The 25,484-nt window shown below is 57.3% G+C and overlaps 4 protein-coding genes across 7 annotated transcripts in view; 2 read left to right on the top strand and 2 right to left on the bottom strand.

Annotated features, from left to right (window-relative positions):
- MSH5 (mutS homolog 5) overlaps nucleotides 1–6,430 on the top strand; it is an 18,297-nt gene extending 11,867 nt beyond the window's left edge. Inside the window, exons 13-25 of one of the 2 annotated variants that reach the window (XM_012653697.1) lie at nucleotides 1,972–2,100; nucleotides 2,398–2,470; nucleotides 2,629–2,738; nucleotides 2,958–3,038; nucleotides 3,277–3,364; nucleotides 3,577–3,766; nucleotides 3,879–4,005; nucleotides 4,454–4,603; nucleotides 4,943–5,017; nucleotides 5,221–5,364; nucleotides 5,568–5,705; nucleotides 5,874–5,947; nucleotides 6,185–6,430. In XM_012653697.1, coding sequence (XP_012509151.1) covers nucleotides 1,972–2,100; nucleotides 2,398–2,470; nucleotides 2,629–2,738; nucleotides 2,958–3,038; nucleotides 3,277–3,364; nucleotides 3,577–3,766; nucleotides 3,879–4,005; nucleotides 4,454–4,603; nucleotides 4,943–5,017; nucleotides 5,221–5,364; nucleotides 5,568–5,705; nucleotides 5,874–5,947; nucleotides 6,185–6,296 — 1,491 coding nt within the window. In that variant the 3' untranslated portion in view covers nucleotides 6,297–6,430. Of the gene's footprint in view, nucleotides 1–1,971; nucleotides 2,101–2,397; nucleotides 2,471–2,628; nucleotides 2,739–2,957; nucleotides 3,039–3,276; nucleotides 3,365–3,576; nucleotides 3,767–3,878; nucleotides 4,006–4,453; nucleotides 4,604–4,939; nucleotides 5,018–5,220; nucleotides 5,365–5,567; nucleotides 5,706–5,873; nucleotides 5,948–6,184 lie in introns of both variants that reach the window. The other variant, XM_012653700.1, reaches the window with a different exon arrangement.
- A 337-nt stretch (nucleotides 6,431–6,767) lies between these two features.
- Nucleotides 6,768–8,926, top strand: SAPCD1 (suppressor APC domain containing 1). The gene is made up of 5 exons (XM_012653701.1): nucleotides 6,768–6,940; nucleotides 7,191–7,331; nucleotides 8,134–8,229; nucleotides 8,334–8,423; nucleotides 8,520–8,926. The coding sequence occupies exons 1-5, from the start codon at nucleotides 6,827–6,829 to the stop codon at nucleotides 8,613–8,615; spliced, it is 537 nt and encodes a 178-aa protein (XP_012509155.1). The 5' UTR covers nucleotides 6,768–6,826; the 3' UTR covers nucleotides 8,616–8,926.
- Nucleotides 8,927–9,316: 390 nt separating this feature from the next.
- Nucleotides 9,317–17,025, bottom strand: VWA7 (von Willebrand factor A domain containing 7). The gene is given in 17 exon segments (XM_012653696.1): nucleotides 9,317–9,508; nucleotides 9,583–9,757; nucleotides 9,988–10,127; nucleotides 10,197–10,498; nucleotides 10,866–10,958; nucleotides 11,070–11,222; nucleotides 11,331–11,463; nucleotides 11,954–12,139; nucleotides 12,625–12,741; nucleotides 12,981–13,093; nucleotides 13,480–13,649; nucleotides 13,756–13,951; nucleotides 14,348–14,458; nucleotides 15,036–15,132; nucleotides 15,644–15,925; nucleotides 16,248–16,496; nucleotides 16,814–17,025. Coding segments are annotated over 16 exon segments (2,694 nt in total). The 5' UTR covers nucleotides 16,482–16,496; nucleotides 16,814–17,025.
- Nucleotides 17,026–17,225: 200 nt separating this feature from the next.
- VARS (valyl-tRNA synthetase) overlaps nucleotides 17,226–25,484 on the bottom strand; it is a 17,171-nt gene continuing 8,912 nt past the window's right edge. For all 3 annotated transcript variants that reach the window (XM_012653694.1, XM_012653693.1, XM_012653695.1), the window contains exons 9-30: nucleotides 23,945–24,109; nucleotides 23,620–23,701; nucleotides 23,019–23,138; nucleotides 22,824–22,932; nucleotides 22,643–22,737; nucleotides 22,322–22,412; nucleotides 21,944–22,068; nucleotides 21,753–21,856; nucleotides 21,503–21,661; nucleotides 21,321–21,411; nucleotides 21,085–21,190; nucleotides 20,922–20,992; nucleotides 20,715–20,840; nucleotides 20,288–20,392; nucleotides 20,137–20,205; nucleotides 19,974–20,052; nucleotides 19,743–19,870; nucleotides 19,321–19,476; nucleotides 18,943–19,149; nucleotides 18,757–18,868; nucleotides 18,300–18,625; nucleotides 17,226–17,370 (exon numbers count right to left, since the gene is read on the bottom strand). In XM_012653694.1, coding sequence (XP_012509148.1) covers nucleotides 17,302–17,370; nucleotides 18,300–18,625; nucleotides 18,757–18,868; nucleotides 18,943–19,149; nucleotides 19,321–19,476; nucleotides 19,743–19,870; nucleotides 19,974–20,052; nucleotides 20,137–20,205; nucleotides 20,288–20,392; nucleotides 20,715–20,840; nucleotides 20,922–20,992; nucleotides 21,085–21,190; nucleotides 21,321–21,411; nucleotides 21,503–21,661; nucleotides 21,753–21,856; nucleotides 21,944–22,068; nucleotides 22,322–22,412; nucleotides 22,643–22,737; nucleotides 22,824–22,932; nucleotides 23,019–23,138; nucleotides 23,620–23,701; nucleotides 23,945–24,109 — 2,695 coding nt within the window. In that variant the 3' untranslated portion in view covers nucleotides 17,226–17,301. The remainder of the gene's footprint in view (nucleotides 17,371–18,299; nucleotides 18,626–18,756; nucleotides 18,869–18,942; nucleotides 19,150–19,320; nucleotides 19,477–19,742; nucleotides 19,871–19,973; nucleotides 20,053–20,136; nucleotides 20,206–20,287; nucleotides 20,393–20,714; nucleotides 20,841–20,921; nucleotides 20,993–21,084; nucleotides 21,191–21,320; nucleotides 21,412–21,502; nucleotides 21,662–21,752; nucleotides 21,857–21,943; nucleotides 22,069–22,321; nucleotides 22,413–22,642; nucleotides 22,738–22,823; nucleotides 22,933–23,018; nucleotides 23,139–23,619; nucleotides 23,702–23,944; nucleotides 24,110–25,484) is intronic.

The raw sequence follows: 25,484 nt of genomic DNA, 5'->3' as shown, positions 1-25,484 counted from the left end.
GTGCCATGGTGTCAGCCTAGCTCACAGCAACCTCAAACTCCTGGGCTCAAGCGATCCTCCTGCCTCAGCCTCCCGGGTAGCTGGGACTATAGGCAAAAGCCACCACACCTGGCTAATTTTTTCTATTTTTAGTTGCCCGACTAACTTTTCTCTATTTTTAGTAGAGATGGGGTCTTGCTCTTGCTCAGGCTGGTCTTGAACTCCTGAGCTGAAGCAATACGCCCACTTCAGCCTCTCTGAGTGCTAGGATTACAGGCGTGAGCCACTGCACCCGGCTCTGGTTGGCTTTTGATATACCCTTTTGACGTGGTCTCCAGTTCTTTTCTTTGAGCACTTCCTAACTTTTTTTTGCTTTAGACTCATCTTGTATTTTCCTTCCCCAGCCCTGGAGTTGGTTTCTCTAAGGAGCCCTGTTACTTTTTGGAGAATGGTATTAGAAACCAAGATCTGGCTGTTAGGTGTAGTTATTGTTACTGGGGTATCTGACACTTCTTCTAGGCCTTCACCATAGATTGTGCTGGGAAATATATGTATGTGTACTAACTCATGCATACACATCTATATTCCCGTATCTGTCTATGATAAACCCCGACTTCGTAACGATACCACTGATTCCAGCCCACTACCACAGGGTTCACTCTAGACTTTTCTTCCTTTCCTTATTTGTACCTTCTTTCTCTGATAGTGAGAGATGTGGTTCTCATTGTCTGCAGTACATATGCTTCACACATAAAGTAATCTCAGTTTTTAAAAATACGAGTAGACACGTATGACTATTTGTATCCCCTTCCCACTGCTTCAGCCAGGCTGCATTTCAGCCCTCTGCCTAGGATACCCACTGTGTCCCTGCCCGGTAGAGTGTGCTGGTGAAAAGCCAGACACCTGGGTTCACATGCTAGCTCTTCCATTTACTCACTGTGATACCCTGAGGAAATTACATCACCTCTTTGTGCTTCAGGTTGGTTATCTGTAAAATTGAGATGATAGTAGTTCCTATCTCATAGGAGTATTTTGAGGAATGAATGAAATGAACACTTGTAAAAGGTTAGAACATTGCCTAGCACAGAGCAAACAATCGGTAAATGTTAGCTCTTATTCCTACCGCTGTTGATTAGCCCATGCGTGCTCTTGCCCGCACACTCAATGCCTGCCTGCCTGCCTTCATAGGAGCCTGATTTAAAGCCCAACTCATTTCATTTTCTCTGCAAAGACATCCCAAACTATCTTAGCTACAGAATAAGACTGTATTAGTCTTACTCTCTGAACTTCCTTAGTAATTTGAGTCAGTTTTACAACTTGGTCAATCTGTCTTATATTAATCATTGTTTTTGCTACTTGTTTGTTTCCATCATGGCTAGATTATAACCCCTTTGATTTAAATGCTTTATACATCCCCCACCAGAAAGTAAGGCTCCATAAATGTCCAAGGAATTGGGTCTGTCCACTCAGTCTAATCCGTAGTTAGATCGGCTGCCTCAGGTCTCTAACCTTCACCCTGGGGAACTAACTCTCAATGGCTCCCAGCCTTCCTCTCTTCCTGCTCTCCCTCATCCCAATGCTGGCATTGCCCCTCCTCACATATACCTCTTCCCTGCCCTTCATAGCCGTGTTTCTCTTTCTTCCTCCTCTGTACAAACTCCTTCTTTGGGAGTTTGTGCAAACCTCTATCAAAGCACCTACCACCTTATTTTTAAATCTTCAGCATGTATTTCTGTCTTCCTTACTAGACCGAGAGCTCATCTGGGACTGGGACCACATCTTAGTTGTCTTTGTAGCTTCGGTGTTTAGTTCAGTGCCTGGCACATAGTTTTATAGATTCCGTTTCTCTCTCATTGTTCCTTTTTGCCTTTGAGAACTCTCTTTGTTATTGTGCTTTTCCCTGTTGGTCTTTGTTCTTCTGAGTCCGTCCCTGTCCCCTCACCTCAGCCCAGCCTGGATGCAGGCCCCTTCCTCGGTGCGTTTCTCCCATAGACTGTGTACAGTGCCCTGGGCCTGAGGGATGCCTGCCGCTCCCTGCCCCAGTCCATCCAGCTCTTTCGGGACATTGCTCAAGAGTTCTCTGATGACCTGCACCACATCGCCAGCCTCATCGGGAAGGTGGTGAGTGGAAGGAAAGAGGCAGCGCACCTGGGGAGGTTGGGACTAGAGCGGAGAGGGACTTGGGCCAGGTTCTCCACGGGGAAGGCAGCGTGGGAGAAGGGGAAGCATGGGAGATGCTGAGGTCAGTTGGGTGGCTAAAGAATGCGATGATGAGAGAAGGTGGCAGAACTTCAGGGAAGTGCCTGGAGGGTGAGGGTAAAGCAGGACTGCAGGGAGAATTGGGGCCCAAGGAGAGCTGAGGAACAGGACAGAGTGGAAGGGCTGGCTGCTGGGAAACTGGACTTCTTATCTCCTCAGGTGGACTTTGAGGGCAGTCTTGCTGAAAATCGCTTCACAGTCCTCCCCAACATAGATCCCGAAATTGACGAGAGTGAGTGTTGGGTGTGCGGATGGCCTGGGAGCCCTGGAACAGGAGCCTGCGCAGTGATGGGGCACCATCCTTGGCAGGCAGTCACCACAGCTGGGGATCGTTACAGCAACCAGGCAGGAACCTCACTTTTGATATCCGTATCTCTTCCACCCTCCTAGAAAAGCGAAGGCTGATGGGACTTCCCAGTTTCCTCACTGAGGTCGCCTGGAAGGAGCTGGAAAATCTGGACTCTCGTATTCCTTCATGCAGTGTCATCTACATCCCTCTGGTGAGGGCAGGAGAGTGGGTGTAGCCTCCGGGAGAGGGTCTTTTAGGGGAGATATTAGGGCTATGAGGGATATATTGGTAGGTAAGAAAACTTAGAGGAGGCTGAAGAACATGAACACCTTTTGGTGGGGACACAGGGGTCTCTGGGCTTCCTCTACAGAGAGAAGGTGCCCAGTATGTCTCCTTGTAGGAGAGTAGAGTATTTCTTCACTCTCCCCAGATCGGCTTCCTTCTTTCTGTTCCCCGCCTGCCTTCCATGGTAGAGGCCAGTGACTTTGAGATTGAGGGACTGGACTTCATGGTAAGACCCTTGACCTCTATAGGGAGGGGATAAGGAAAATGCATCAGCAGCTGAGGAAGGGCCTTACGCTATTAGCGCTGCCCAATGTGGGATCTCTCTGTAGTTTTCTCTGAGCTTTCTAGCTCTGAGACAAAGGAGAGAGAAATCAGGGTGGGGGCTGGAGGTGGGGTTAGTCAGGTGAGAGAGGAGAGGAGGACCAAGAGACACAAAGCCCACGGCTTTGACCCCTTCTACCCAGTTTCTCTCAGAGGAGAAGCTGCACTATCGTAGTGCTCGAACCAAGGAGCTGGATACATTGCTGGGGGACCTGCACTGCGAGATCCGGGGTGAGGAGAGGCCAGAGGCCGGAGGGAGTGAACAGCTCGCCGATGCTTCTTTTGCTGCTCTCTGTCTCTCTCGCTCTGACTCTGCATCTTTTCAGCTGAATGTCTCTGGGGGTCTCAGACAGTATCTGCACACCTGTTTCTAGGTCCCTCTGGGGACCTCCGTCTCTCCTTCACTTTCCCCTGGAGCTGACCCCTCCCTCACCCACCTGCAGACCAGGAGACCCTGTTGATGTACCAGCTACAGTGCCAGGTGCTGGCGCGGGCAGCTGTCTTGACCCGAGTATTGGACCTTGCCTCCCGCCTGGATGTTCTGCTGGCTCTTGCCAGTGCTGCCCGGGATTATGGCTACTCAAGACCCCGTTACTCCCCCCAGCTTCTTGGGGTACGAATCCAGAATGGCAGGTGAGAATAGAAGGGGGTGGAGCACAGACACGAGGGGCCCAAAGGCCCCATCTTCTGGGGTTCATCTATCTGGATCTACGGGCTATGTAAAGTGCCTCTCCACCCACTGCAGACATCCACTGATGGAACTCTGTGCCCGAACCTTCGTGCCCAACTCTGCAGAATGCAGTGGGAACAAAGGGAGGGTCAAAGTCATCACTGGACCCAACTCCTCCGGAAAGAGCATATACCTCAAACAGGTGGGAAGCCCTACAGCCTGGGCCCCTGTCATCTTCTCCGTCTTCTTCACCCCTACCTGCTGGCCAACCCAGGCCCCTACAGCTCTCCTCCCCTGTGTTCTGGCCCCACCTGTCATGAAAAGACCACCAGGCACACCCCGGCTCTCCCCCCTCACATACTCTCATTCTCTACTGAGGGAGAGCCATGCTCTCATGAATCTTTCCATGGCTTGAATTCCCTGCACCCACCTCTGAACAGGTACATGCCATCCCCCAGTGTGCCTCTGCCCACTCCCCTGGGCCTCCTCACTGACTCTAAATGAGGCGCTATGATCAGGCTTGGGGGAGGAGAGGGACAGTGTGCTCTATATCCGTCTCTCTTTGATCTATCACTCATGCCCTCAGCTGAGCCTCACTTTCACCTCAGCCCACAGCACCAGGCCCCAGCTCTGTCTCCTCCCCTATTCAGGTGGGCTTGATCACATTCATGGCCCTCGTGGGCAGCTTTGTGCCAGCAGAGGAGGCCGAAATTGGGGCAGTAAACTCCATCTTCACCCGAATTCATAGCTGCGAATCTATCTCCCTGGGCCTCTCCACCTTCATGATCGACCTCAACCAGGTCAACGGGAGAAAGGGAGGTGGGACTCGGGGAGGGGATAATGAGGAAGGAATCCCTGAAGATGCTCAGAATGGGAATGCAGTCCCTCTGCTGTGTGCCCCTATACTGGGGCAGGGAGCACCCAGGTCAGAGATGGGAGGAATCAGTTCCACAAAACTTTCCTGAACCCTTGCTTCTTGCGGGGCACTGTTGGCAGTGAAAGGATGAACAATCACGCACCTCACCACGGAGAACTCGCAGTGCAGGAGGGCGGGCTTTGTTCCTAGGCAGACTGTGGTCAGTGCATCACAGAACTCAAATACTAACGAAACTTTCCCCTGTCGACCTCCCGCCCAGCAGGTGGCAAAGGCAGTGAACAATGCCACTGCGCAGTCTCTGGTCCTCATTGATGAATTTGGGAAGGGAACCAATACGGTGAGGGGAGAAGCTGATGAGGAAATGAGGAGGGAAAATGGAGGAGGATGGAGGGGGAGGGGGAGGCTGGGCCCTGGGAAAAGAATAGGGATGTGTGGGCAGAAAAGAAACAAGAGAGCACGAGGAAGGGAAAGGCCAGGGCAGGTGCAGGGGGCACGCAGGGTCCCCACAGCTCTGCACCTTCACCGGTGTCCTCTGTGCAGGTGGATGGGCTCGCACTTCTGGCCGCTGTGCTCCGACACTGGCTGGCGCTTGGACCCATGTGTCCCCACATCTTTGTGGCCACCAACTTTCTGAGCCTTGTTCAGCTACAGCTGCTGCCACAAGGGCCCCTGGTGCAGTATTTGGTGAGGAAACCAATCCCGCCCCCAGGAGTCCCTAGGCTGAGTGTTTCCCAGGGGGGCATCGGCTTCTTTATCAGAACAGCAGTTCCCTGAGCACAGAGACCACATGCCTTCCCTATTCGCACTCCCCACAAGGACTGGCCAAGGGTTTCAGGGCAGGAATCAGGTGATTGAGGACACACTATCCCCTTTTATTCTCTTTTAAGACCATGGAGACCTGTGAGGATGGGAACGACCTGGTCTTCCTCTATCAGGTTTGCGAAGGTGTTGCCAACGCCAGCCATGCCTCCTACACAGCTGCCCAGGCTGGGCTTCCTGAAAAACTCATTGCTCGTGGCAAGGAGGTGACGATATCTGAATGTCCGTCCGCCCCCACCTCAGGGCTCCCTTCCACTGGCCCTACTCCTCTTGGAGATCTCGGTTTCTAGACCCACAGGATTTCTGTTCCTTGTTTCCTCTTCTCTTTCCCAACACCCCACTGCCACCTCTTCCACCCTCCTTGTCATTCCTAGGTCTCAGACTTGATCCGCAGTGGAAAATCCATCGAGCCAGTCAAGGAGTTGCTAAAGGAGAACCAGATGAAAAAGTGAGTGTGTGGCCCCCGTGTCTTCACTCTCTTGAGCATCTTCTCCTGCAGCTCTATCCTCTTTCCCAGGGCTCAGCCAGCCTTCTCCAGCATTTTGCCCTTCAAAGACCCATTATTTCTCTCTGAAGCCCCTAAATCTTCAAGGTGCTGGGTTTCCTGTGCCACAGCCTCTTCCCTCTGCTCAGGGACTCGGTTATCCATTCTCCCATAAATATTGCTCTTCTCTCTCCCCTTCAGTTGCCAGGCTTTAGTGGATAAGTTTCTGAAACTGGATTTGGAAGACCCTAACCTGGATTTGGACATTTTCATGAGGCAGGAAGTGCTGCCTGCTGCCACCACCATCCTCTGAGAGTCCTTCCTCTGCCCTCCCCAACTCCCTGAGACCCCGGTGGGCTGCCATCCCTCTGTTTCCTTATCTCCTTCAGACCCAGAGTTCTTAGTTTCCCTAGAAATTTTGTTTCATATTAGGAATAAAGTTTATTTCAGAGAAAGGTATTGTTTCCTGAGGCCAGCCAAAACAAAACAAGAGAATAGGAAAGAGCTGAAACCCCAAGCAGGAGTCCACACAGGAACTTGCCCTGCCTCCTTAAAAATACAGAGACAGCTGTAGGGAGACCCTCAGATTCTACCCAAGGGGACTTTATGAGAACAAACCACTTAGAGAGGCCCTACAGAAACAGATTGGAGGGAAGACACGAGGGCCCAAGGGAGATGGTCTCTCCCCACAAGTAGGAACACCCCAGCCTCAGACACACACAGCAGGAAGGGCCCAGGGAGACCGAAAGACAAGGCGGGATGGGTGCAAGGCAGGGGTGGAGGGGGAGGTACCAGTCTGTCCTGCCCTAGTGGGAGTGGCTCCACCCTTCCCACGGCAGAGCCATGGGGAGCCAGGGTCCTGGTGGGCTGCCCCCGGTACAGGCTCCCTACACAGTTCTGCTGCTGCCGCTGGGGACAAGCCGCCAAGACCCAGGGGCCCAGACCTTCTTCCTCTGGGTGAGTATTACCCCAACAAGAGGTCCCAGAGAAAGCCCCTCTCCCTAGATCTGCCCTTTATATTTCCACTCAACTTGAGGACCCACAAAGTCTTCCTGCCTGCTCCCCCTTGCCCTCAGGTCCTCAGTGGCCAGTCTGGGCTTACACTCAGTGACCAGACAGGGAACCCAACCAGATGTGGAAAGAAAGGGCCATGGCCCAGAGCCCTGCTATGACATGAGAGTCAGCTTCTGCTTCTTGTCTTTCCCAGCTGCAGAGGATGCAGGCTCTGGAGAGAGAACAGGATGCCCTGTGGCAGGGGCTGGAGCTGCTAGAGCATGGCCAGGCCTGGTTTGAAGCCCGTCTGAGGGAGGCACAGCAACAGCAGCTGCATCTGGGGGCCCTTGGTGAGGTATGGGGCTGCCCCTCTGTGTGAATGGGGGGCAGGGGAGGGAGAGCAGGGCATGTGTGGACACAGCCTGAGACCCCTCTGGAGAGGGGAGAGTTAATGGGCAGGGATCGTGAATTGGAGGCAGCATCATAATGACAAGATGCCACTAAGCATTATGTTGGTGTTCATTGTTGGGGCTGGTGAGGCTGGTCTGCATTCCATTCAGAGGGATTCGATTTGGATCACTCCATAGAGATGAGGGCGTGGCCTGGATTATTCCAATGGAGCAGGGATGGGCAGGGAGGGTCCATAAAGAATAGGGAAAGGGGGAATTGTGCTGAGGGGGATGGAGAAACTGACATGTTAAAGAGATGGAGGGGAGGCTGGGTGGTGGCTCACGCCTGTAATCCTAGCAATCTGGGAGGCCGAGGCGGGAGGATTGCTCGAGTTCAGGAGTTCAAGACCAGCCTGAACAAGAGAGAGACCCCATCTCTACTAAAAATAGAAAAAATTAGCCAAGCGTGGTGGGGTGCGCCGAGAGTCCCAGCTACTTGGGAGTCTGAGGCAGGAGGATGGCTTCAGCCCAGGAGTTTGAGGTTGCAGTGAGCTACAATGATGTCACTGTACTCTAGCCTGGGTGACAGAGTCAGGCTCTTTCAAATAAATAGATAGATAGATAGAGATGGAGGGGAGAGTATCGGATTTCCCACCTGCCTGGGATGGTATTGGATGAGGGGATGCAAATGAGAAGGTGGTGACAGAAAAAGAGTGGCAGGTGGAGATCAGGTTTTCCCCATGTTGTCACCTCCAACTCCTCCTTTAGAATTTTCTAACAGATCCATACCCAGAGCCTGGTGGCCCCCAGTTAGCCCAGATTCAAAAGGTGAACATCTGTTTGCAGAATCTGATTCAGGGAGAGGTGAGTTTATCGTCTTCAGCTTAGACTTTTGGGAAGTGGGACTTTTGAGGGGAGTGTTGGGGTCAGCACTAGTTTAACAGAAAACACAGCGAATCTCCCCTCAGTTTTCCCCATGTCCGCTGAACAAGGCCAGTTCTTGTGCCCCCCAGGATTGGAAGGAAAGGCTATGGAAGCAGAATGTGTGGCAGCAACAGGTAAACTGTAAGGGGTGTGAGGGGAGGGCAGAAGCCCCCACCCCACAGGGCAGGGAGAGGCCCAGATGCCTAGTTCGTTTCTCTCCTCTTCTCCAGGAGTTGTCAAGGCAGCAGAAAGGAGTCACCCAGCCAAAGGGGAAGATGGCTCAGCTGGGCTGCCCCAAGGAACAAAGGGGCCCTACCCGTGTCTAAACCCTCCTCTCACTCCCCTTAGTCTGGTGAAGGAGCAGGCTGAGTCAAAACCCCCAGCCTCCTTATTCTGCTTCTTAACTCAGCAGCCAAATGGCTCCAGGTAGTGGGTCAATGAAGTTCAGACTTGGTGTAAATTCTCTCCTCTGCTCCTGAAAACTTCCATTTCATCTTCTTGGTGTGGCATGCCCTATCTCTGCCCTATATGATGTGCAAAAATGATCTGTCTTTGAAATCCCTCTGGGTAGAAGACAAGTTTATTGAAACTGTTCTTTAGCCTTAAATATAAAAATAAAACAGAAACTTTTCCAGAATTTAACATAAAAACAATCTATAAATAACATTTTCTGGTATCTTCCTACCCCACTCCCAATGCTCGTCTCCTCCCCAGGTATCTTCCCCTCTACCTGAGCCTGGGAGAGCATGAATAGTTAGTAGAATAAAGATGCTACAGAGAAACCGAAAGTAACTTTTAACAAAAATTCCTTTGGTTTGTTTCCCATAGGATTAGGGAAAATGCACTGTGGGAAAATCCTCTGCCCTCTATCCCCATCTCGCAGTTTTTAAGAAAGAGAAGGGACAAGTGCATGAGAAGGAACATCTCTCCAGCTAGGAGAGATAAAGCCCAAGGCCCCTGTGACCTTCTTACTGATGGGTCCGATTGAAAACAGTGCTGGAGACCCATCCCCCTAGGGGCTGTTGTGTCACCAAGATGCCAGGCCTAGCAGGAGCAGCCCCCCTCCAACTGTGCCCCACCAGGGGTTGCCAGCCATATCCCCACCAGCCCTGCCCTGAGTCACCAAAGTGAAAGGACAAAAGACTGGGGTGGGCGTGGTGACAGGGGCAGCAAGCTGGTCCTAGGGGGAAGAGGGAGAGAATGTCAGGGTGTGCTGGGGCTGTACCCAAATTAAGCCTACACCGCCCTTCCCCTGCCCTGCCCGCCCTGCGATGGAAAGTGGGGGCGCCTCACCTGCAGGGCTGGGGCCAGCACCAGGAGCCGGAGGAAAGCATGGGTCGGGGGCACTGGGCTGGCTTCTTGACCCACCGCAGTCACAGTCACCATCACCACGGAATCCGGGGCGGCTGAGTCCGGGACCTCCAGCCACAAGCGGCCCCAGGCGGACTCATTCTGTCCCAGGCGAACGCTGGAGAGTGGACCCAGAGGTCCGGCTGAGGTCTCAGGCAACTCGTAGCCGAGAGCCAGGGGCGGGGCCAGGGGCGGGGCGGGGAGGTGAGCACTCAGAGGGCCAATCGGAAGGGTTCGGGGGCGGGGCTTGGGATAGAGAGCGTGGGCCCTTGTATCAAAGCCAGACGGGCAGCGCGGGGAGAGCGGAAAGGTGTGGCCAGAGGGAGCTGGAGGGTTCGGGGGCCTCACCTGGACAGATTGGAGGTGAGGGCGAAGCTGGGGCTCACTGACGTCGTAAGGTCAAGATCCTGAGGGCCCGAGAAGCTGGAGATGCGGAGGTTGAGCGGGACCTTGCCACCTGGGGCCAAGAAACCTGGGGGGCCACTGAGCTGTGGAGAGGGGCCGGTCAGGGCCCCAGCTCTCTCCAGCCTCAGCCGCACCTTGCCCTTGCGTCTCACCTCCAGAAGGACGGGGACCACAGTGCAAGGCTGAGGGGCTGCCCTGTGCAGACGCCGCCCCGCTCCGTCCTGCCCAAGCAGCTCCAGGGAGAAGGGCCCAGGGGTGGACAGCAGCGTGGGCGGCAGCGAGGCCGCGAGGAGTCCTCGCTCCGGGGGTCCCACGGGCTCCAAAGGCACCCGGCCTAGTTCGGCGCCCTCCAGGACCCCTCGAAGGATGACGTGGGAGAAATGCGGCCAAGGATCCCCAGAGTTGCCTCTGGATCCCAACCCTGTCACTTCTACCAGCAGCTGGGTCTGGAGACCTGGGACAGGGGAAGGGAGGGGAACACAGTGGTCTGTGTGAGATTCAGAGACACGGCGGAAAAAGAATGAATGGCTTTCAGAGTAGGGCTTACATCTGAAAGGGAGACATGGATGGGGAAAGGGGTTCTTGAGGGGTGTTGGTGGGGAGCAGCAGGAGGGGGCCCAGGGTGTGGGAAACGTTCGGTATCTTGAACTGGGAATGGTTATATGGGTGTGTTATATGAAATGCACCAAGCAGTGTACTTTAGTGTACTTCGAGTAAATTATAACTCAATAAAAAAGGCATGTATACACATGCATATATGTATGTATACATATATATAAAACTAATGAGCTGGGGTGGGGAGGGTCGGGGAATGGACGTACCTGCAACTGGCTGAGTCAGGGAGTAGAGGCCAGGGTGGGGTCCATCCTCCATGGGGATCCCAAAGTGGAAGAGGAAGTCCAGGGAGGTCTGGGCTGGGAGAGACCAAAGGCAGTCAGAGACTGTCCCCAAAGGAATGTGACTGATGCTGCTCTCTGAGGTCTGCAGTCTCCCTTCCCTCTTCCCAGGAATACCTCCTTCCTTACCTTGCACTCTTACCCGGGGGGTCCCCTCAGCTATGACCTGGATCTCCCAGGTTCCTGTCTGTGGGGGGTCATTCATGGTCACCATCCAGAACTGCCCAAAATGGCGAGTGTGACCCAGAGGACCCACACCTTCCTCGTGGCCCTGGGAGATCCCTGGGGTCAGGGCAAGAGATTGTCACATGAAATGATTCCTTTCCCTTAGCACGCCCCCCGATTGTCCATCCCCCATTCTTCCCTCTGCCTTGACACGCAGGGAGGTACCTGCAGGGTTCTTGATCCAGAAACTGCTGATGTCGCCGTGGATCCGGACTGTGACCTTCTGGAGCAGCCCATCCACACTGAACACAAATGGCCTCCCAGACACCACAACAGGAGGGTCCAGTGGAAGAGTCACCTTGGGGGATGGGCAGGATCAAAAAATGAAGGAAAAGATAAGGTATGGAATGAGGTGGGAACAAAGACAGGAGAAAGGCGGAGACAGAAAGAAACCAACGCACATATGGAGAAGGGACACCAGTGAGAGAGGGGCCCAGGGCCAGGGATGGAGTTTTATGGTCAATGAGAAAGCTGGAGGCCAGGGATTCAAGATGAGGCAATCACGTCTTGTCCCCCCTTAAAAGATGGCAGGACTTTCTGTGGCAGCCCCGAGGGCAGAATACTGGAGGCCAAGGTTGGGGAGGGCTTTACTAATATGGAAGGACAACGTGGAAGGTGGGTAGCCATGGATCTCGGAGGGAGAGCAGCTTCCTTTCCCACCCCGGGGACCGGAATAGCAACACAGCAATGGGATCCATTGCCCCTTCTCCGACAAGAAGAGAGACACAGCGTTACCACCCTTTAGCTCTGAACTGAGGGCACCGGTCCCTGCGGCCCCACGTACTCACCAGGGCAGCCATGCTATCCCCAACAATGGCTGCCACGTCCCGAATGTGCTGGTCTTTGGTGAAGATCACCTCTCCTCCTGAGGCCAGGGCCACTGCTTCATATGGCTCAAAACGCAGGGGGGACAAGACCTCGCGCCGAGCTCGGGCCTGAACCCTCGATGGGTCTTCAGTCACCAGGAATGTTACCTATGGCCAGAAGAGAGCCCAGTGCTTGGGGTGTCCGAGTGCCATCTACTGTTAAAATGAGGATCCCAGTGCTCAAGCTTTCTTCAGAGCTTACGATTAGCAATAAGGTCTCTCTCTGTTTTCCCTCTGGCTGCTACAGCAGGGTCTTCCAGTGACACAACCCCCTGGTCTTCAGTTAGCCATTGGTCACCCCCTTGTAACTGTCAATACTTCGCAGTGGATTTTTGGCAACTAGATCTCCAGCTCTTCAAATGGTTTATGGGGCAGGTCCAAATATAAATTCAGCATCGCTAAGGGTAGGGCCTCCCACGTGTGAGTATTGTTAAGGGTATGAGAAAATGTTATGTTCGTTGTCTACTTCTCCCATCACACACCAAGGCTGGTTGGGCCACCATAGCGTGGTGCGACCCTTGTTCCGAGTTGTCGTCACAGGGTCTCCCACCTCCCTGGGTGGCTAACACTGAGTCTCCCACAGCTATGCTCACCCTGCAGCGCCGCTCCTGAGTGAGGGATTCCACCTGGTTGGTGAGAAAGGCATCCTTGGGGGAGGCATCCGTGAATACAAAGATATCTGAGAATGGAGGTGTGTGCAGCAGGGCCAGCTGGAGGAGAGGGAAAGGGCCAGTGTTAAAAGTGGCAATGGCAGGGGAATGGGTAGAGCCGGGGGACAGAGCAGAAAGGAATATGGCCCTGGAACCCTAAAGTGAAGCTAGTGAAACTATTAAATAGGTTCTAAAGGCAGAGGGGGACATAGTGGGAGGTGAAGAGCCCTAGGAAGGATCTAGCTCCCCCTAGCGGACACCCGAGGGATAAGCGGGGAAGGGGAAGGGAGGCGCCAGACCTGCAGGGCAGACAGGCACATCTCAGGCTCGTCGCCGCCCCCCAAGGCGTGGATCTCATTGAGTTGTTGCCAGAAGCTGTCAGGGTCACTGGTTGTAAAGACAGGGCCGAACCCTGGGGAGGGGGAAAGGAGGTTGAGATGAGTGAGGAAAGAGCTCCCCTCGTCCTCCCCAGGCCACCTCCCCAGTTGAGAGGCCTACTGTGCTCCTGTGTGTGGACAAGTAGTTTTTTTGGGGGCAAGCACAAACTTGAGGTTTCTTGAGGAGAGGAAGATAGGATTATAGAGCAAGAGCAAGGTACAGGTCTACAGAGTGGGATGCACACACCACAGACGACAGACCCACTGTCGCTGGTACCCAGAAGAGGCTCACTCAGGACCACAGGAAGTGCTCCAGTTTTGTTTAGAAAGTGCAGTCACAAGGCCCACTTCCTCATCAGAGGCCTTTATCCCCTGCCCTGGACTTCCCTTCCCTCCGCTGTCCTGGCCAGACCGCAGCTACCTGGGTCATGGAAAGGCACCAGGACATAGTGGGCAGGCTCCATGGGGCTGCCGCGCCGCTGCTCCACGATGCGGCGAGCCTGGATTTTGGCAGCGTTGATCTCCTCGCCCATACTGCCTGTGGTGTCCAGGACGAAGCTCAGGCTGGAGGCTGGGGTGATGTCCAGCAGCCTGGGGGGCAGGCCAGAGGCACAGTGAAGGGTCTGGACATCCGTCCCCAGCCCCTGGTTTCTCAGCTCCCCCAGGAGCACCTACTCATCTGTAGGAGGCCGCTCACCTGGAGAAACCCCTGTCTCCTAGGCGGCTTCGCAGCAGGCTGAAGGCCTGGATGGAGGCCAGAAGGGCCAGTTTTGCAGCCTGGAGGTGCAGCATGTGGTGGGGGGAGAAGCCTGGGGATGTGCTATCCTTGTTGATGCCTCCCCGGGGCGGCTGGGAGCTGCTCCGGTCAAAATGGCCCCCGTGGCTACATTTCCCTGGTATGGGGACAGGGGTCTGGAGAGCGGGAGGCCAAAAGCCCACTGCCTTCGATGCAACTGAGGCTCTTTCTGACCTGGCCTGTCCCTCTCACCCCTCGGCAAAGGAGCAGCAGAAAATGATGACACTGTGGAGGGCAGTCATTACAGCACATGGTGGACCCCTGGTCCGCCAGCCAGGCCCCAAAGCCGCCCACAGCAGTGGAGAAGTCCTATCGGCTGAGCCAGAAGCTGCCCCCGCCCCAGCGCTCAGGCCCCTCAGCGGGCCTTCCTCCACCCGCCTCTAGGAAGGGGTGCCCCGGGAAATGGGACACGGCCTACAGGACCGAGGTCCTGCGTGGGATCGAAGGCAGTGACTTTCTCCCCTTCCTTCTGGGGGGCTTTCCTGCCTGGTACCTGGAGGTTTGGGGGGATGAGTTCCAAAGTAGCCGGAGGTGAGCCTCGTGAAGCCCCGCCAATTTCCCGGGCAGCTCAAGCCCTCGCAATCGGAGCAGGTAGGGTCGCCCACTGGGGAGAGAGGGCAGGTGGCTGGAATCCGAGACTCTGCTACCCTGGCCTTTGTCCCTGTGCATTGTCCCTGTCCACCCAAACCTCTTCAGCTTTTCCTCCCCCTGGGACAGGGCGAGAGCCCGTGGGCTCCCTGGCAAGCTTTCTGAACCAAAACCTAGGATTCATGGGCTGGTGGCGAGACTGAATACTTGCGACTGGGACTGAGCTAGAAAACCAGGGAAGGTGGGGCCCAGTCCTACGGGGACTGTGGACAGGATGCGACCCTATAATGGACGGGGCAGCTTCTGGTCCTAGTTCGGTCGGGAGGATGAGGCGACTGTGAGAGAAGGCCCGTGTGAGCCAGTGTGGGGGAAGCCGCACGAAAGGCTGGACTAAGGTCTGGAGACCTGGTCCTGCTGCTCTCCCCTGTGTGACCTTGGGGAAGCCACTTAACTGCCCTGGCCTTTGGTTGGACTGGGGCATCTCACAGTCCTTGCAGAGATAACCTATGTGACCTCAGGATGTGACACGGTGGCTGGGTGGGCTGAGGAGGCGGCTCTGTGGCCTCACCCCACCACTGGGGTCGTGGCCGTACCTTGCGCCAGGCTCCGGAGCTCCGGCCGGGGCCAGAGGAGGTGCGGGTGTGGCTGCTGCTCGCCCAGTTCCACCCAGTTGCTGTGACTGTAGAAATCCTGGTCCCGGGACAGGAGAGGGGGACAGGCACTAGTCTGACTGTTCTCACCATCTCCTGCCCTGACGTGCCTCCAAGTTCCCCACCCAGAAAGTCTCCTCCCAGCCCCGCCGCTCCTGCCAGCCACCCCACGTCCCCTCTGCTGCCCTCTGCTCTGCGCCGAGCAGAACTTTGCCAAGTGGGAATGTCCCAGTGTCTATGCCCACTTCACTCAGAGTCTAATCGAAGGCCTCTCAGTGGTTGCAGGGCCCTGCACCAAGTACTGCTCCCCTCTCCTCCCCTCTCCCCGACTTCCTCCCTCCTTGCTCACTCTCCCCATCTCCAGCCACAGCACCCTCCTTGCCGTTCCCACGGGAGGCACTGCCGGTGGAGGTGGGGAGCTGGGACACAGCCTCGAGGCCCTGGCAAGCAGCGCAGACCCTCTCGGAGGAGGGGCACAATTCGGGCTTCCATCCCAGACAGGAGACTGGAGGTGAAGGCCCCTCTGACCATTGCCCCAACTCTGTTGTCACCTGCAAGGCATGAAGTGCAGCCCCAAGGCGCTGGCGGGCCAGGCTGTGGTCAAGGGCTCTGGCTGCCACCAGGGTCTCCCGCAGAGCCCCCACCAGGCGTGTGCGTCCCTGGCCCAGTCGCTCAGCATCAAAGTGCAGGTCAGGGTCATCCCTGGAAGTGGGCAGGAAATCCTGGGCTGCATTGGCACGAGACACCTCGCCTAAGGCTGCTCGGAAGCGCCGAGAAGGAGACCCGGGTCCAAAGTAGGCGGCAAAGAGGTCGTCGGCAAGGAGGGTCCTGCCCTGGAGAGAATGGGGGGGACAAGGGCTCCAGGGAAGCCCCTTGGATTGGACTGTCGCTGGCACCATCTCAGCAACTGCGCTGGAGGCTGCGCGTGGGCAGAACCGAGGACGCTGAGCTGTGCCAGGGAGGGCAGTCCTGGCCCTTTCTAAGTGGGGACTCCTGAGCTCAGAGCCAGGACCACTGAGTATTGCTGCTGCCGGAGTGGGGGTGGTGAGCAGGTGGGGCAGTGCGTGTCCCTTCTCTTGGCAACTGGAGCCCTCAAGGAGGTTCCAGGGAATTGGGGAATCTGGCATGGAAGTGACAGGACCCAGGGATGCTCACCAGGAAGTCCTCAAGACGCAGGAGGGGCCGGCCGGGGGGTGGCTGCTCCAGGAAGAGCTGCAGGGTGACGTTGAGCGCTGCCTCTTCAGTCAGGTCCTGGTGGGTGATGGAGCCGGGGGCAGCCAGCAGGCTCCAGATGTTGGGGAAGAAGGCAGATGTGGGGGGCAGCAGCAGCTGCAGCAGAAGCAGCACTGAGGGGCCCAGGAGGGGTGGGGGCACGTCTGCGCAGAGCATGGCCGAGGCATGGACCTGGGAGACAGAAGGCTCTTGAGGGAGGAAGCAGCAGCGACTCCGGGGCAGGCCCCACTCCGCCCCTCTCCACGGGCGCCTGCTTTGCCTCAAACACCTCGTCTGCTCCGGCCTGGCTTCCCTGCCCCCGCTCAGTTACCCAGACTGCCCGGGCCCTTCTCAGGCCAACAGGGACGTGCACCTGCCAGGAGTGGGGTCCAAGGCTCCTCCCCCAGGATCCCCTTCCCAGCCCCAGGCCGAGTCCCCAGCCCTGCCCCGGGACACCTGTCCCCCCACGCACAGGAAGTCTGAGTCTCTGCTCCGGAGCCTCTCCCTACCTGGTTGCTCGGTCTCCTGGGCAGGGCTGGCCCGGGCGTGGTGGCACAGGGCACTTAGGTCAGAGTTATAATTAACTGGGACTCAATGGAGGGGGAGGGAGGCCCCAGCAGGGTGGGGGCAGGACAGGCAACCCCTGGCCCCTCTGCTCTTGCCTGCCCAAGGCCACAGGCAGCAGCCGGTGCCAGGGTGGACCTCCCTGGCCGCAGTGCGGTGAATGAAAGCTGGGGAGGAAGGCAGTGAGCAGCATGACTCAGGCCTGGCACGGTGCCAGGGACAGACCCAGACGCACCCCAGGACCAGGGCCTCACTCTTAGCCTGCAGCCCCCACACTGCTCATACAGGCAGCCTCCAAGGACTCAGGAACCCAGCCCTCTGCACCCCTTCCCATCCCCACTGCAGACACAGACATGATTTTGCGGCAAAATATTTTATTGTTGCCATCCCCATGGTGGACCGCTGGGGGCTATGAGGGCTGAAGCTGGGTGGATCACAGCATCTTCTGAAATAGGGCGATGGCCTCGTCCACCTTCCTGAGCTCTGCTTCCGTCTGCTGGAGCTGGAACAGGGGGCCAGGGGTGGTGGTGAGGACCCAGGCCCAAACAGGAGACCCTCAAACACCCAGGATGGCAAAGTTGGAAAGATGGGTGAGGCCCGTGAGAGGGGAGGAGTTTGGGGGATGTGTGCTTGGCTGGACCCGCACCCCCTAATTCTGACCAGCCTTCCCACCAGCAACACCCCCTCTCTTCCACCATGACCCAGCCTCTTGGGTCTTGCTTTTCCCAGAGTGGTCAGTCCCCAAGGACAAAGGGGCCTCAATTTCATTGTAAGAATGTACAAGAAAAAAACAAAAATTAAAAAAGAAGGGGCCTCAGAGCCCATGTGCCCTGCCCCGTGCCCGACCAGGGCAGCAGAGCACAGAGCCCCGGGCAGGCCACTCAGCCTTCCTGTGTAAAATGAAGCGACACCACTCGAGGGCTACTGGGGAGCCACGACCACTCAAGGCTCTCGCTCTGGGCGTCCGTGCCTGTTTCCCTGTGTTCCTGCACTTCACCCCACTCTCCTCCCTGGAGGAGCCCAGGAGGCTGGGGCCTGCGGGGCAGGGGGCACGAGGAGGCCAGCCCCGTCTTCCAGGGCCCGCCCAGCGGGCTGGGAAGGGAGCGCTGGAGCCAGGGCTCCTGACTGTCATGTGGGTTTCCGTGTTCCAGGCAGCTGGGTGGGCTATGAGGGGTCTGGCTGGGAGGCGGGATGCCTGGGTCCAGGTTGGCTTCTGTCTCCAACCTGTCATGTGACTCTGGGCTGTGTCCCCACGCCCGGCTATTCCCACGTGGGGGCGGTGAGGGCAGGGCGTTGCATGGTTCCTGCTCAAGAGGCCTGGGCTCCCTGCTCCCCACGGACACCCCAGGGCTCAGTACGGGGTCCAGCTTCCAGACCAGGGTTTTGATGGAGGCGGCGGATGGTGTGGGAAATGCCCCTCACACCACACACCTTGGCTTCGTCTGCCTCCTGGACTTCGAGGGGCACCTTGACCGGGTAGCCGGAGGCAGCGCGGCGCTCCCGCAGACGCTGGGCCTGCCGCTGCGCCTCACCTCGCTTGGCCTGCAGCTTGCCCAGCTCCCGGGCCGGGTCCACCAGTCCCTGCAGCTGCAGGTGGATGGAGCAGCGGTCAGAGGCCAGGGCCACGGCGCAGCCCTGCGGTGCAGGAGCCCCCAGGGCCAGGACAGCCACCACACCCGCGCTGGCCAGCGCCTGCACGTAGCCCGACACAGCCGATGCCAGGGCGCCTGTGGCCTCGTCAGCCACTTCCAGGAAACCTGCCGGGTAGGGAGGAAGGTGAGGCCTGGGCCCAAGGAGGCGGGAGACTAGGCAGCCACAGCCGGATACTGGGTCCCAGAGCGGGCTGAGGGGACAGTGGGACGGGTGGACGTGGGGGCCTGAGGCTCACAGTCGGGCCGGATGCGGGTGAGGTTGTAGTCGGCACGCAGGGAGCGTACGGCTCGAGTGATGCTTAGTGCCAGCTCAAGGGCGGCTTCCGCCTCAGGGTCCTTCCAGGAGCACTGTGGGGTGGAGGACGGGGTGAGGGGGCCTGGGAGGGCAGGCCAGAGTCCCCCCTCCAGGCCGTGCCCCATACCTCCGAGGGCTCCGGGTAGGGGGTAACGCAGAGGCTAGGGGGAGCTTGCGGAGTCCTGCGAGGCAGCCTCTGGAACAGCTCCTCCGTCACAAAGGGCATGAAGGGCGACAGCAGCCGCAAGCCGACATCCAGGCAGGTGTAGAGGGTCTGGCGGGCACACTCAGCCGCCACCTGGTCCACCCCATTTAGTACGGGTTTTAAGCACTCCTAGGGCACAGAGGCACAGGGCTCAGGACTGGAGGTCTAGCCTCAGCCCTCAGTGAGCCTGTGAGGACCAGGAAGGGACGGGTTGGCTCAGGGCTCACGGCCAACCTCAGCAAAGCTGGGCCCAGGGCTCCGCCATCCTCTCTCGGACCCCTCCTCTCGCCTGCTTCTCACCAAGTAGACGTCACAGAGCTCGTAGAGCCAGAAGCTGTACTGGGCAGTGGTGACGGCTGGGAAGTCGTAGGCCTGGAAGCCTTGGTTGCTGAGCCGCACAGCCTCGGTCAGCCGGCTGAGGATCCAGCGGTCCACCAGGCTCTCGCGGCCTCCAGGCTGGGGAGAGGGGGGCATCAGCCAGCGGGCCCTGGGGAGGGGCCGGGAACCGTGGGCGAGTTCGCACCAGGAGTCTGATGGGGTCCAAAGTAACCGAGCACGTGCCCTGTATCAGGGGACGAGGGACAGGCCGCCCAGCCACCTTGGGGAGGACCCCCATGCCCTGGGCTTTCCCTGTGTCTGTCCCTCCAGCTACATGGAGGCCCTACAGGGCAGGGGAGCAGCCTGTGTGGGTGCTGCCAACCTTGCCACCCACCAGGCCTTACCTTGGAGGTGAGTGAGGGCACGAAATCCTTCCCAAGGCCACGCAGGGCAAACTTGGTGGCATTCCAGAGCTTGTTGCAGAAGTGGCGGTAACCCAATATCCGGTTCACGTCCAGGTTGATGTCGCGACCTGGGTGGGAGTGAAGCGCACCGTTGCTGCTGTCAGCCCACGCCCGCCGGAGGCCCAGCGTGGAGGAGAGGGGTGGGCCCCATGGGAGGTTTGGGGGCCATACCCTGGGACGTGTAGGCGCACAGCCCAAACCGGAGAGCATCGGTGCCACACTCAGGAATCCCCGCTGGGAAGTCCGCCTTCTGTAGGGAGGAGGCAGGGCGGGAATGTCCTCAGCCAGCCCCCCGACCTTCTGCTCACCTTCCACCCAGTCCAACCCTCCGTACCTGCCCTTCTTTAGCCTTCTCCACCTCGCTGGGATCCAGGTTGCTGTTCAGTAACTGGTCATGGAGGCCCTGAGGGTGGAGGTGGGAGTGGTCAGGTGGCCATGGCCACGGCCCCATAGCCCTTCCAGGCTGGCCCAGTGTCCGGCCCCACCTGCAGGGAGACTCCGTGGATGACGTCTAGGGGGTCGATGACGTTGCCTAGAGACTTGCTCATCTTCCGGCCATGAGCGTCCCGCACGATGGCATGGAGGTAGACCTGCAGGGCAGGCGGGGCAAGGCCCGTGGGGCTGAGTCTCCTCCTTCCCTGGCCTCGGTGCCCCTCAACCAGGGCCCCACATCCGGCCTACCCCGCTCTGAACCGCAGGCCCCGTCCAGTGTCCACACCAGCCCGTTTGGCCCCTGTATGTGAACCAGAAGTGCTATCCGCTCTGGGAAGACACACCTCCGAGCCAGGGCACGGAAGTCACTGTGGAGTGGGGCTGGCTGCCCACAGCCAGCCACAGGCCTGCCCCATGCCCACCCGTGCTGAGGCCGAGCTGCAGTGGGGGCAGGTGAGGGGGTCTCGGCTGTGTTCGCACCTCTCTGAAGGGCAGCCTGCCGGTGAGCTTCAGGCCGAGCATGACCATCCTGGCCACCCAGAAGAAGAGGATGTCGTGGCCTGTCTCCAGCAGTGTCCCCGGGTAGAACACACTCAGGTCTTCCGACTAGGGGCAGATCAGGTGTGAAGGAGAGCCTAGACCCACCTTCAAGGCCCCCACGCCCCCCAGCCTGGCCCCAGAACCCACCTGGTTGGGCCACCCCAAGATAGAGAAGGGGAAGAGGCCGGAAGAGAACCAGGTGTCCAATACGTCCTCGTCTGAGGGAGGCCAAAGGTCAGAGGTTAGATGGGGTGGAGCGAAGGTGAGAGCCCCAGCTCTGCCCCTCCCCATGCCCAAGGCCCTGCCTTGCCTTGCTGGAGACTGATCTTGTCGGGGGACACTCCAAAATTCTTGGCTGCTTTCTCCCGGGCCTCCTCCTCGTCGCGTCCGCTCACCCAGTACCGCTCGTCAGGGTCCTGCCACGGTAGCGTGAGTGCCGAGGGGTGCCTCATCTCTGCCTTGCCCTGCCCCCTACCCCTACCAAGGACCCAGTAAACCCAAAGCTCCCTGAGATGTCCCAGTATCCAGCTCTGGCCCTGTCCTCACCTCCCCAGGGGGTACCGCTGGGTCGCTGACGGTGATGAAGTAGGCTGGGATGCGATGGCCCCACCATAGCTGCCGGGAAATGCACCAGTCCCTGCAAATGTGGGGGTGGGGGGGTCACGGAGGGCCTGTGCCCTGTTCAGCCCCTAGCCCAGGCCCCTCCTACACAGAGGGGCCCTACGCACCGGATGTTGTCCATCCAGGCATGCCATGTCCGTTGGTGGGCCTCAGGCAAGATGCAGAGGTCACCCCGGGTGACAGCAGCGCTGGCGGCCTGGGCCATCTCCCCACAGCGCACGTACCACTGTGGCCGCAGCAGAGGCTCCACCACATCCTTAGACCGGCTGGAGTACACGTGGGGTGGGGGGTCAGGTGGTGAACCCTTGAGGAGCACCCCCGCCCCCGCCTCGCCACCCTCCCTGGCCCCCACCCTACTTGCACAGTGGCACCACCATGGGGTTGTCCTCGATGCCACGAAACAGTCCCCGATCTTTCAGTGCTGCCAGCACTGCTTTCCTGGCCTCAAACCTGGGCAGGCCCTGGGTAGGAAAGAGGTCTTGTCATGGCGATGCCTAGGTGCCCTCCATCTCCCCTGACCCCAGGCCCCACCCCCCAGCCCGCCTCACCAGGAAGGGCGGGGGCACGTTGACAAGGGCCCCACGGGCGTCCATGATGCTCACGGCCTCCAGCCCGTGCCGCTGCCCAACCTCATAGTCGTTCTGGTCGTGTGCTGGGGTGATCTTCACCGCACCTGGGGTGTACATGGGGTGTCGGGGTCACGAGGGACTTGCAGAGTTCCTCCCCACACTCACCTCTTCTGCTGAAGGACGTGGCTCCAGACCACCCTGGCCCCACTTCCCTAATACGGTGCCCTGAGAACCAGCCCAAGTCCTGCCTATCTGGCTGAAGCTTATTTTCTTTCTCTCTGAGAGCAAAGATAGATGGCTGGGGTGTGCTGTGCGCTGCAGTCCCCTGCTGTCCCCAAGGGCCAGCGCCGTGCTCACCTGTGCCGAACTCCATGTCCACAAATTCATCAAAGACAATGGGGAGGCTCCGAGACAGGAACGGGTGGGCCACGCTCTTCCCCTTCAGGTGCTAGGGGCGCAGGGAGACGTCTGTGCGAAGTGCTCAGCCCAAGTCCCCCCTTTCCAGGGTCCTGACTGACCCAACACCAAACTCCCCCAAACGGTTCCAAAGCCTCCACCCTCAGAGCTGGGAAAGGAGCCAGAAGATGAGTTTCTACCCAATTTCCTCTCCTCGCTCAGACCCTACCCATCCCCAGCCCCTAAGTGCGGGGCCCCTTTTTGGGAGCATTCTTCCCCAACCTGGTATCTGGGATCTTTGGGGTGCACAGCTACGGCCACATCTCCCAGCATTGTCTCGATCCGAGTTGTTGCCACCACCACCTCCTCGTCACTGTCTGGGGTGACAGAAGGCCTTGTGGTCTCAGCCCTGGCCCCTCCCTGCCCCCAACCCAGCCCAGGATCTGTGTGAGCCGGTTCCCACCTGAGCCTTGGACCTTGTAGGCAAAGGACACGAGGACCCCAAACTCCACCTTCTCCTTGTAGCCAGGCACAGAGAGCAGGGTGCGACCTGTCAGCTCCTTTTTGTCCACCTGTAAGACGGGCGCTTAGAGAAGTGGCCCAGGGGCCAGGGCTGGGGTAGAATGGAGATGGAGAAAGGCCGGGTGTGGGGGCACACCTCGATGTCAGAGATGGCGGAGTTGAGGGTGCAGGACCAGTTGACGAGGCGGGTACTGCGGTAGATGACGCCTTCCTCGTGAAGCCGGACAAAAGCCTCGGTCACGGCTGTAGACAGTTTCTGGGTGGAGCAGGGGAAATCAGAGAGAGGGATCTTGGTGCCTGAGGCCCAGGCAGACACTCGAGGCAGCAGGGTCCCGTGAGACCTGTTCTGTTCAGAGTCCCACCGGCCAGCACACAGACCCCCTTGAGGGGAGAAGTACTTTCCTTGAGGGGAAGAGGGGACTATGGGAACACGGAGGCAGGCAACAAGCCTTGCGATCTGGACATGGCAGGGAAGTTGCTCAGCTGGGGACAGGTGCTGACGCAGAGAATCCTGGGAGTTCAGGCCCCTTGGGAGGGGGCCCCGATCACACGCTGCCTGGAGGGATGTGGAGCCGCCAGAGCGGGGGGATGGGGAATACAAAGGGCCATGGTGTGGAGAGGGCCATGACATGGGGTGGGAAGTGCAAGTGAGCCCTCGGTGGTGTCCTACGAGTGGGCTCAGCTCCTGGGGAAGAGCCTCCCCGTCCTGCCCCAGCCCCAAGACCCCTCCTACGCACAGGGTCCATGGTGAAACAGGCTCGATCCCAGTCCAAGGAGCTGCCAAGCTTCTTTAACTGGTGGTAAATCCGGTCACCTTTCCTGGAAGTGGACAGACAGGCCGGGGTTAGCACTCAGGCCTGGGCTGGAGGGAGACTTTGGGTGGGTGATGGGCAGTGTGGGCATCATTCAGTCCTCTGAAATGGACCCAGGCTTGGAGCCAACTGACACTCCGCCTCTTTGAGCGGGGTCTGACCCCATGGCTAGGGGTCGCTGGTGACAGAGGTCTTTTCTGGACGGGACAGGGGCAGGGCTGCAGTACCCGCAGGGATGCTGCATACTCACTCCTCCTTCCACTTCCAGACCTCCCGTAGAAAGGCCTCTCGGCCCAGCTGGTGCCGGCTCAGCCCCTGCTCGCGCCACAGTTTCTTCTCCACCACCACCTGGGTGGCGATGCCTGCATGGTCACAGCCAGGGTTCCACAGGGTGGTCTCCCCGCGCATGCGGTGCCTGCGGGAGGGGTATGGAGGACAGAGGTGAGCCGGCTGGCGGAGCGGGGCAGCAAAGGAAGCAGCGGCTTCGGCAGGGAGTCAGTGGACTCTCCGGAAGGGAGCGAGGTAGGTGGAGCTGGAACCTGTTGACTCTAAAACTAGTCGGGGAGAGAAGATTTGCAAGAAGAGCCAAGGCAGTCTAGAAAAAGAACAAAGATGAGACTCTTGTCCAGCTGGATAGCAAACCATGAGAAAGTTAGGATTGTTAAAATAAGTTACTATGTAAGAGCACAGTAACAGATTAGGAGAACAAACCGGTGTCTAGAAACAGACCCAAGCAAATTTAGTATTTGTGAAATGTGGCATCACATATCAGTAGGGTAAGGATAAACTATTCAATTAATTTGTTTGGAACAACTAGCTAATTATTTGGAAAAAAATCTCCTTATTTCCCAATATCCACAAAAGGAAATTCTAGACAAATTAACGAATTCAACATAAGAAAACAAAACTGTGAGAAAACCATTAGAAAATGGTACCATTTCCCAAAACTAAAAAATAAGAAAATCACATAAGTAAACATGTTTATAACTTTGAGGCAGGACAAATCTTCTGTAACAAGACTAAAAGAACAACAGCAGGAAACTGACTAGATCCGAAAATGAAAGCTTGGAACAATAAAACCTCTAATTAAGGTTAAAAGACAAGCACTAGACCACTTTGGAGAAAAAGACTGGTAACTACTAATGCTTTAGGGAATTAATCCGGAGATGAACTAGAGACAGAGACAGTATTATCTTTTTTTGTGACCTTTTGGAATCACTAGGCAAACTAAAGGGGGAAAAAAAGAAATTACTATAAAAACACGCTGACACTGTATTGCGGTATTATTTTAAATGACTCATACCATTGTGCACAGTCATTACTTAATAGGTCTGTTTGTCCTACTATGTCCAGATCTCAAGGACAGAGACTGCAGCAACTCTATTCCCTTGAAGTTAATACTCAGGAAATGGTGCTCATGCGCCACAGAGGACAGAAGCATGTTTTATGAACTCCATGATGCTGTCAGGTATTACTGTTAGAGAAGTGAGGCACAAGAAATCTCATTAAGCAATGAAGATCACATTCCTGTTTCACTCAAAGTATCTTTTGGGGCTCAGATAAACTTAGCAAAAAATAAATCAATAAAATATCACAGACATTTGCAGGAAATTCTCTGCTTGAAAAAGAAAAAAGGAAACAGGCCAGGCGCAGTGGCTCACACCTGTAATCCCAGCATTCTGGGAGGCCGAGGGGGGAGGATGGCTTGAGCTCAGGAGTTCCAGACCAGCCTGAGTAAGAGCAAGACCCTGTCTCTACTAAAAATAGAAAAAATTAGACGGGCCTGGTGG

This window comes from Propithecus coquereli, unplaced genomic scaffold (assembly GCF_000956105.1).
Source record: "Propithecus coquereli isolate 6110/MARCELLA unplaced genomic scaffold, Pcoq_1.0 Scaffold426, whole genome shotgun sequence".
NCBI classification, from domain to species: Eukaryota; Metazoa; Chordata; class Mammalia; order Primates; family Indriidae; genus Propithecus; species Propithecus coquereli.
This window is presented reverse-complemented; position numbering and strand designations above follow the sequence as displayed.

Bases quoted from the DNA above. Each gene is read 5' to 3' on its own strand.
- SAPCD1 (XM_012653701.1), top strand. From the start codon at position 6,827: ATGGGGAGCCAGGGTCCTGGTGGGCTGCCCCCGGTACAGGCTCCCTAC. The intron at 6,941-7,190 runs GTGAGTATTACC...TGTCTTTCCCAG, and splicing joins CCCAGACCTTCTTCCTCTGG to CTGCAGAGGATGCAGGCTCT. The intron at 7,332-8,133 runs GTATGGGGCTGC...CTCCTCCTTTAG, and splicing joins ATCTGGGGGCCCTTGGTGAG to AATTTTCTAACAGATCCATA.